Source organism: Lolium perenne, chromosome 2, assembly GCF_019359855.2.
Source record: "Lolium perenne isolate Kyuss_39 chromosome 2, Kyuss_2.0, whole genome shotgun sequence".
NCBI classification, from domain to species: Eukaryota; Viridiplantae; Streptophyta; class Magnoliopsida; order Poales; family Poaceae; genus Lolium; species Lolium perenne.
Window position 1 is genome coordinate 41,304,954 of NC_067245.2, and position 9,739 is coordinate 41,314,692.

General features: G+C 48.5%; 1 protein-coding gene across 1 annotated transcript; it reads right to left on the bottom strand.

Annotated features, from left to right (window-relative positions):
- Window positions 1-1,171: 1,171 nt before the first annotated feature.
- LOC127328396 (cytochrome P450 CYP72A616) lies at window positions 1,172-9,290 on the bottom strand. Its single transcript, XM_051354998.2, has 5 exons — window positions 8,800-9,290; window positions 2,347-2,567; window positions 1,999-2,243; window positions 1,416-1,791; window positions 1,172-1,297 (listed from the first exon to the last, which is right to left on the bottom strand). The coding sequence occupies exons 1-5, from the start codon at window positions 9,128-9,130 to the stop codon at window positions 1,172-1,174; spliced, it is 1,299 nt and encodes a 432-aa protein (XP_051210958.2). The 5' UTR covers window positions 9,131-9,290.
- Window positions 9,291-9,739: the final 449 nt, after the last annotated feature.

A 9,739-nucleotide genomic window follows, 5' to 3' on the forward strand; every position in this document is an offset into this window, starting at 1 on the left:
CGGCTTTTTGCCGAGACGTGTATCGGGAGAGCAGCGGGGAGGTGCTGCCGAAATTCTGACTTGGACCGGGGTAGAGCATGGAGAACGTAGCCAACTACGGATCCGGCGGCTGCTAGGAGCCCACCTAGTAGAGATGTAGGTTGATGCATGCGTTTCGCCTGGTAAAATAAATAAAAATATGATGCATTTAATTTCCTATTTGATATAAATGCTATGTCTGTGGTTTGGCTCCCAATAAAGCAGAGGATGGCTGATAATGGATGGATGTACAATGAGCGTGTTAGTGCGACTTCTCCTGGGCGTGCTACCGGTCCTTCTCCAGGTGGTTCTTCTGCAGCTTCTACCGGAGCGCAACCCCGGGCTGCTCGTTTCGCCAACGATGTGGGCGGACAAACCCCGCCCGGGTCCTTCCTCCGCTAGTCGGCACCGGGCTTCTTGCTTGCCATCATTTGCTACCTACTACTATGTATTGGATGACATGGCACTCTCCTCTTGTATGCTATTACATGCACCATGTATGCTACTATGTGGATTTCATGCTATTTATGTGAATTATGGTGAATTTGGATGTATTTGGATGCTACTATGTGGATTTCATGCTATTTATGTGAATTATGGTGAATTTGGATGAATTTGGATGTATTTGGATGTATTGGACCTGCTGAACTGAATTTAGATGAATTGGAACCCAATTTAAATCGAAAAAAAATGGTAGGGCATACGCCGAGGGCAATGCCGTCGGCATAGGGCCCTGGCATGACCATATGGTCGAGCCTATGCCGAGGGCATTGCGTCGGCATAGGCCACCTCACCTGGCCGCACCTCGTCGCTCCACGTGGCCTGCATGGGCCATGCATATGCCGAGGGGGTTGCCCTCGGCGTAGCTCCTGGCTACGGCCCGCCACGCTGCGCCACGTCGCCTCTGGTGGCTCTCTATGCCGAGGGGGATGCCCTCGGCGTATGGCATCGCGCCGTTAACGGCGACGGCACGCCGGCGAGCGTACGCCGACGGTGCGTACGCCGACGGTGAGCATGGTCCTCGGCGTAGGTGGTGTACGCCGACGGCCATGCCTACGCCGACGGTGGACACGTCTGTGCCGAGGGACCCAGACGCCGACGACGTACGCCGAGGGCTGCCGTCGGCGTAGCCTACGCCGAGGGCAAGGCATGGCTACGCCGAGGGCAGCCGGCCGTCGGCGTACCCGCCGATTCCTGTAGTGATCGGCTTGTACGTCTTACGCTGGAGCGCCGTCAGCGGCGTGTATAGTCGCAACACCTCGTATAACACCATGGTCACCTGAAAATGCCATCGCAATTTCAGGACACAACATTAGACATTACATTCATGATCTTTTAAAATTTCAAACGAATTAGTATCTACCGGTAAGATAAATTAAGATGACACTGCAACTTACGATTTTTAGGCGACTTAAGCCATCGTAATCAGGCGCGCTGGCGCCGAAGACAAGCATGACCTCCTCCCTGGCACGGTCCTGCCACTCTGGGTGCATGCTGAGCACGATCATCGACCACGTGAGAAGCACCGACATGGTTTCCGCACCGGCGAAGTAGAACAACTTGCATTCTCCAATCACGTCATCTGTTGTGATACCGGTGCCGTCTCCCCTGCAGTGTTCCATGTTCGACTCTAACAGCAGCCCGAGAAGATCATCACTTGTAGCTTCTCCTGCTTTCAAAGCGTTCTCTCTTTTTGTGATGATCCCTTTTAGGATCCTCCCGATCTCCGCAGCAATCTGCTTCATCCTTCGGTTGCCTTTTGTTGGGAAGAACCTGCACATGGAAGTACAATCTGCTGTATTGTAGGAGCCAAGCAAAATAGTATTGTCTTTTTTTCTCAAATGTGGAGCGCTAGCCGGTCTATGCATCAATCCATGCATACTATTTATTGTATTATTTAGAGGTTTAAAAGTTTACATCTCATGGGGTCACACGGGATATATATAAAAATCAACCACCAACTGAAAGTAAAGAACTCACATGTAACCGGGGATATGTATCCTGTTGATGGCCAGCATCATGAGCTGGACCTGCTCCACCTGAAGCTGGAATATCCTCATGCCCTCGAGGTAGTTGCTGCCGAATGCAGCGCGAGAGATGACATCCCCTGTCAGGTTCTGCATAGCAGGCCAGACATCTACCTCGCATGGCACATCAGCGGCTGCTAAACCTTCCCATCTATGTACCACCTCCGTGCAACATTCTACGAAAGCCGGCAACATGCGCTGAAAATGCAACACAAATTTTGTTTCAGCCTGAACAATGCTCTGTTTGTTCACGGCCAACCATTGCCTGTTTTTCTTGTCGATATCAGATTATAAATATAACCTTGAGCTTCTCCAGATGGAAGGCAGGGTTGATGATCCTTCTATGCTTAGCCCATTTTTCGCCCTCATGGATAGCCAAGCCGTTGTGCAACATCCTCTGAAGTCGGCCAAACGTGAGCTTCTCAAAGTGGCCGAACTTGTTGGACAGAATTTCTCGCACCAGTTCAGGTTCTGTGATGGTCACTCTTGGCACCGGCCCAAACCAGGTGATCGACATTTTACCTGTCAAACGATTTTTCTTATTACAGTGAAGCTTGTTAGAAGTTCTTTAGTATTATTTAAATTTACACGTTTTTATTTTCCATTTATCTTTAGTATGTGGAGTAAATTGGTGAAGTATGTCAGGGTGATGCCATCAACAATGTTGCTAGAACATTAGACACCCCAAACTCCACGCATCCACTAAAATAAGAATGTTGGAGTATTTGTTAAGTGGACTGTGGGAGACTACTATGAGATGCCACCGAAGATGCTGCTAGATCATTAGGTTTCATAGAAAGCTATTTGGCATTTACCACCAAACCTAACGCATGTTTCAAAAAGTAACTGTGGGTTCTATGGTCTATTAATCATCAATCATACTATTGTGGGTACTTTCCCAATTGGACTATTGAGTTGATCTTTCGCCTAAAGAGTGATGACGTCTACTTGTAGCCAATATGAGTACAAAGTTGGAACCAAGGGGCATCCATTCCCTTTAATATATTTTCTCCCAGGCCGCTCTCTACCCGAGCGACTCCGGAGGCGAAACTTAACCCCACCACCGGTCCTCCTTCCTCCACTTGAACCTAGCCGGCACCGTCACCGATGTTGGAAGCGGTGTCGCCGCCCTTCTCGCCAAAGGACGAAGGGGATGGTAGGGTATCGCAGCAACGGCTCTACGAGCAGTGGTGGGGTGGTGGTGGTTGTACAAGATGACGCAACTTTGAGGCAAGGGTCTGGAGCTGGAGCGACGATATGACACACAGCTCCGACATGATCCTCGAGCGGCGGGTCAGATCTAGGCCTTAGGGCCCTATCTAGGCCGGCTACCGGCCATGGGCGGATTGCATCCGATGTGTTGCGGCCGCCATCTCCTTTGTGGCTACGTCCAACGGCGTGGGGGCCTGCTGGTGTGCTCGAATAAGGTAGCGGTCCTAGGGGTCTTCTGGAGTCAAGATGGTGCTATGCTTGATGGCCGGTCTCATTAATCTCACCGTGATGAGTTTCGGAAAGCTCCACCGGAGATCTCCATTGGACGCATGGTGCCTTCTGGTTACTGGATTGGATAGGATTTGTTCATGTGCTCCTCTATTTCAGCTTGTGCGGCTTCAGGAGGGAGTGGCGCAAAGATTCGTTGTCTGTTAACATTTTGGGAACTATCAGTTTTCGATTTTCATGGTGAAGATAGTGACAGAATGTCATGGCGGCTCTGAGGGCTACGAATGGCGGATAGAGTCTTCGAGGGGATGAAGACTTGTCTGTGATTCACGACTTGTAGCAGCGGCATCTGCAAGCAGGAGTGGCAGCACAGGAGGAGAACAAAGTCTTGTATTTTAGGTTGAAAATATAAGGTATGATCTTAATTGGTTATGTCTAGCAATGGCTTTGTTTAAGGTATTGTTTGAGAGAACGGAATTTCTGCAGGATGAAAATCTAAGATATATGATCAGGCGACGATGCCACTTGTGAACTGTTTTCTTCTTGGAGGCATCACGTTTGGAGAATTTGAACTCCATGTGTTGTCTTGACGGTGGTTTGTTGGTGGTTTGTGCTGCAACCAGGGGCGGAGCTACACCCCGGGCAGGCAGGGCAATGGCCCGGGGCGCAATAATTTTGCCAGCCTACTACCTATAGAGATTATCGATTTGGCACCTATAGAGATTATCGATTTGGCCCGGGGTTGACCCATTTTCACTGGGCAATGGTGCAGCGTCGCCGATCGAACGGCTTGAACCTTCCTTTCCTGGCTGACTTCCGCCCGGCGCTCTCAATTGCTGGTGCGGTGCTATGCCTCTGCTCAACGTCTTTGCATCTCCAGTTCTCCTAGTGCATGCTTCACTCAATTGGACTACGTATTTGACTCAGCTGAGGCTCCCTCTCTGAGCTACGTAATTGACTGATTCTGTTCATCTCGGTGTCTCAATTGAATAGATCAAGACCGTCTAGAAATCAAGCACCGATTTTTTTAGAGCTATCTTTCTGTATCTCCGTATTACCATTTTTTTCACTGATTTGTGATCTTTTGTGTACTTTGTTGGATATGTTAACAATTCAGTTGATATGTTCACTTTTTTTTGTAATTGCACCAAAAAAAATGCTGATATTATATGAAATTTTTCAGAGTGGCTTTTTTGCGCTTAGTTTTTGCCCGGGGCTTGCTTCAATCCTGGCTCCGCCACTGGCTGCAACTACAAGGAATTGATCATTATAGTGGGATCTTTTGGTTTTTTTTCTTCGTTTTCTTTTTTGTTCTAGGGCTGTGTACATTCGTAATATCTTTACTACATTTTAATTTTGCAAAATCTTAATGTAATTGATATCTTTGCCATATTAATATGACACAGAATTTTCTTGGAAGTGTATTCTGGCGTTTGATCGATACCTATCTATAACTCTTGTTTTGTTATTGTTCTTATGAGTGAAGGAATTGTGATGTATCAGAATTTTTTAAAATGAAGTGTGGAAATTAGCTCAATAGCGATGTACATTTTCAAAAATGACATCAAAATGCGTGGTAGCAAACAGATCGTCATATGGATCTACTTGTCAGTGAAACATTCATCCTGTTTTCCAAATTGCCAACGACGATCAGATTGCCCCGACAAATGTATATATAATACTGCCTCTGTACATAAAGGATTGTATGAAATCTATCTATTATATACTAAAAGTATAATGTGGGGTATAAAATAGAGACACCATATTAATCCACATAGGCTAAAAATATATACTTAGTTGATAAATATTTTAAGGATTAAGATTAAAAAATAAAAAGTGTTATGTAGAACATTAAAAATGTACACACGAGGATATGACATGTATCTTTAAAAAGAAAAAGTAATGATATAATAGCACACGTACGTTTTCCATGGATTCAATATCCAATTAAAAAGCTATACACGAAGTCTTGGATGCAAGGTAAAGCAAATCCTTAGTCCAGCATACCATCTACCTTTTTAGCGTGCATTAGGCAAACGGATACGACAAGCTTGTGATCTCCTTCTCGCTGATATCATCCTTTCTAGCGTGAATTAGGAAAATAGATATGGGAAACAGATAATTGAGACGATGTATAGGATAGCACTACAATAGAAAGAGCAGGCAATTAATTGTGAATCTGGCAAGGTACGGGTTAGTGATGCCAATATATCAATTACCTTGCATGTCCAGATTAATTTTTCTCTGGTATATGCAAGATGATTGGTATGGCCGTGAAACTGATTTGCTTGATGCAGAATCAGTGGAGATTCAGCTTGTCCTCTTTCGCAATCATCCCACCAGATCGGTCATTGCAAACCGATTGAGTATTTGAACTTCTTGATTCACAAGGAATATGACTTCAGTCCCTCTGATTACTAGATTTGGTCTTCTCTTGCGAATACTAGATTTGGATCGTGAATCCATTTCCCTCTATGAAAGGTAGTATATAGTAGTCACTTTTATACTGCTTTAATAAATACAAAGGAAAATAATCATAGTGCTATAGCCGTGTCTAAAATTTACATAACAAGGGGAGTCTAGGATTTGTGTAGACCTTATAATAATAAAGCTATGCACGTACACCACAGATATCCCAAAGGGAGTTGAGACTCCTCGCATGCATGATTTAGCATTTTGAGTGTTCGTTGGCAATCAAATTACTAGAAAAATACAAATTAATAAATAAACTACAGTAATGTGCCTGACAGGATCTCTTCATAGAGTTGATTGTTTAAATAATTCATATCTGGCGGCTCTGGGGAGAAACCCTAGCGCCGCCACTAGGCCCTCCCTCTCCCTCCCCCGCTTCGCCGCCGCCGGAGGGGACGCCAGCGAAGCCGTGCGCGCCTCAAGGATGGTGGCGGCGGGGCCGTTGTTTTCCGCCTCTTCTTTTCCCCTCGCGTTTCCCCGGCGCGAGGGCGCTGCAGGCGGCAGCGGAGGTTACGGGCTGGCTCGCGGCGGCCGGTTTCGGCCCGGCGGGGCTGCTTCGGGAGGCCGCGGCGCTGCTTCGGGTGGCCACGGCGACGGAGCTGCTTCGGGTGGACGCGGCGGTGGTGCTTCATCGGATGGCTGCGGCGACGGGCTGCAGCGGGAGGCTGCGGCGGAGGACCTGAGGGTGGCCACGGCGGAGGGGGCCACGACGGAGGAGCCTGCCGGTGGCCATGGCGGCGGTGCTGCTTCGGGAGGCTGCGGCGATGGGCGGGCCCCAATCTGGGCCTATCGGGCCATGCGGGCCGTGGCCGCTGTTGGCGTTGGCGGCGTCTCCGTCATGGCGCTGGGGTGGCGCGGTGCTGGCCATGGTCTGGCACCGGGATGGCAGTGTGGTGGCGGCTAGTTTATGTCTGCGGTTTTCGGTGTTCGTCCTCGAGCCCCATGTCGGTGTTGGTCGGCGTCCCCTCTATGTGGTGTTCCGGCGGCGCCGACGGTGATCTTCGGCGGTACTCCGTTGGCTTCGGGATGTGCTGCCCTCTGCGCGTCGGCGGCTACAAGTGGGCCAGGAGGTTGCTCGGCGGCTGCAGGTGGTGGTTTGTGCCGGTCCTTGTTGGCGGGCGCGAGGTCTTGGAACTCTTCGCTGGGCGAAAGCTCTGTCTTGGCGGCCAGCCAGGACCGACGACGGTGACGCCTGTGGGCGCCGCATACTTCTTGAAGGCATCGTCGAAGCGGGTGTTTCTTGTTCTCCGCTCGGGCTCTCCGGGGGAAACCCTAGATCCCTCGCGGGATCGGGCGTGGACGGCGCTCTTGCGTCGTTTTGCCTCTTGGGGCCTCGCTTTGGATGTCCACCGGACAATGGGACTTGTGGAGTGTTTTGGTGGTTTCGGCGGAGGCGGGTTCGTCTTCGGCCAGGCGGAGCGCGGCCTCGGGGCCGGCGTGGTAGTTGGAGCGGTGGCTCCGGTCTTTCGCCTCCACCTGTTGCGTTGAGGTGTGGTGTCGACCTGGCTGGTCGTCGACCCGTGTGGAGCGCAGCCTCGGGGATGGCGTGTGGTGTCGTGTTGTAACAGTTTTCGGCCTGTTTTCCTCATAAACGGGCCAACTCTTTTCTCCTATATTAATGAAAGGCAAAGCTTTTGCCTCGTTTCAAAAAAAAATTCATATGAGTTGAGTACAATGATGGAGTCATAATGCAGAAATTGCTTCTTCATGTAACTACTCCATTTTTATCATATGAAATTGTGTCACCGAACTTAGAATTCTCTTTATTCTCAAGTATTAGTTTATCCATTCAAAGATGTATATTTTGGGGTGATATTGTATTGCCCATATAGCTTTGTATTAAAAACCCTCGAATGATGCTAATTTTATATCAATAATTGTTAATATTTGAACTAATTCTTTGTCAAAGACAAACCTTAAAATACATGTGCGCCTTATTCATTAGAACGAAGAAAGTACTCTATAATTTTTATTTTATCGAATATAGTGCAGAAACGTTTGTGGTGCTTTGAGGATCGGATAATAATTGTCCACCCACAAAACATGACTTATATTTATACCCGCATTTGATAGTTTACTAACATAACTTCTACACTTGCTACAGAACTAATATTTCTTAAACTTCACTACCTGTCAAATTATATTTACATTCCTCGGTCACTTTGTAACACTTTACATAGTGCCCGCGAGGGTCCTCAGATACATCTAAATTTAGATGAATCTTTAATATTTTTTAATGAAGAAAGGGAGTAGTAATCTAAATTGCACCCAGCATATCGCACATTTCTTGACTTATGCAACCCGTTCAACCCTGACATTTTAAAGCCCGCTTCTTTTGGCAGCTTAAAAAATAAGCTGCCTATTTCGAGCTTCTTTCATCCGGCTTATTAGTTAGGGCTTCTGAACATATAGCTAATTAGAAGCCCTAGGTAATAACTCGGGTGGCTCATAGAAGAAGTTAGGAAAAAGGCAGCTTATTTTGGTAGCAATAACTAAAATTTAATCATTTCGTGGACACATGTTTGCGGTGAAGGTAAACTAGTTCAGCTACCCCTCGATCTCTGTTAACAATAGCCTCGTGTTTCGGGTTTGGGTTAAGTTAAATTCTATAAGTTTAAACTACAATAAGAAAATATCAACACGTTTAATATTTTAGTAGTATGAATTTTATACTATAGGTGCCAAATACTTTGATTTAAAATTTTGGAAGTCAGACTTTGACTTTAGCTGATCGGAATCGTGGCGTGAAGCAATTGTGAATAGATGGAGTAGCAAACATTGCGGTCGGGTTTAGGAAACGAAAGAAAGCAAATTAAGAGGAGAAACTAGGTAGAGCACGCACCGTGTTCCTTCATGGTTTGGTGGTGCAGCGGCATCGCTCGCGGCACGATGTCGTGGCAGCCCAGCGGCATGGTCTGGGACCTGGCTTCCTTGCTGAGCCGCACGAGCAGCAGCGCGTCGCCGGCCAGGGAGCGGTACGCCGTGCCCCGGAGGCCCTGCGACCGCAGCGCCCGCTCCAGCCGCCGGGGCCTCCACCACGCCCACTCCAGCGCCCTTACGGCGCACCACGCCAGAACCGCGCCGGCGATCGCGTAGAGCACCAGCTGCTGGTACTCCCACGGAAAAGAAGGCCGCGGTGATCCTATCCCGCCGGTGACCATTGTCAACGGCATCTGGCGTTCTGTTCGTGGGGAACAGGCGGAAGGGGAGTGTGAGTGGATGCTTAATTAGTTAATTTTTCCTCACTTGTGCTTATGGAATCGAAGAGAAGCGCGCCGGCCGGGGCCCTTCTGTGTGCTCTCGCGCAGGGGTGGGCCCTGCCAATCCAACAAAAACCCGCCGTCTCGAATCTGGAATTCTGGATCCATACCCCTCTCCAATGTTTATATACGTACGTCACTTCAAGGGAAGCCACGTTCCGCTCGCTCCACATCTCTTCTTGGAGCCAAATTCTCTAGCCACCTCACGTACCCAACTTAAAGAATGCTGGTGGATTAGTTCCTGCAACTTTTGAAGAGCTAACGGATCCCTAATACTATCGTAGAGGAGCAAATTTGCGCCGCTAACGGCCAAAGCTGACTTTTACCGGAGCCATAAACGGTTAGTGGAGTAAACATAAGAGAGTGGCCCCAAAAAGAGAGGCGCCCCTCCCGCCCAAATTTACCGCCTGTCGTCGCCAGCGCCAGCGATCTCTCTCCCCCCCCCCCCCCCGGCCGGAATGGCACCGGAGCTCGCCCCCGCATGCCAACTGCGGCGATGCAAGCACACATTCACAGTCGGTG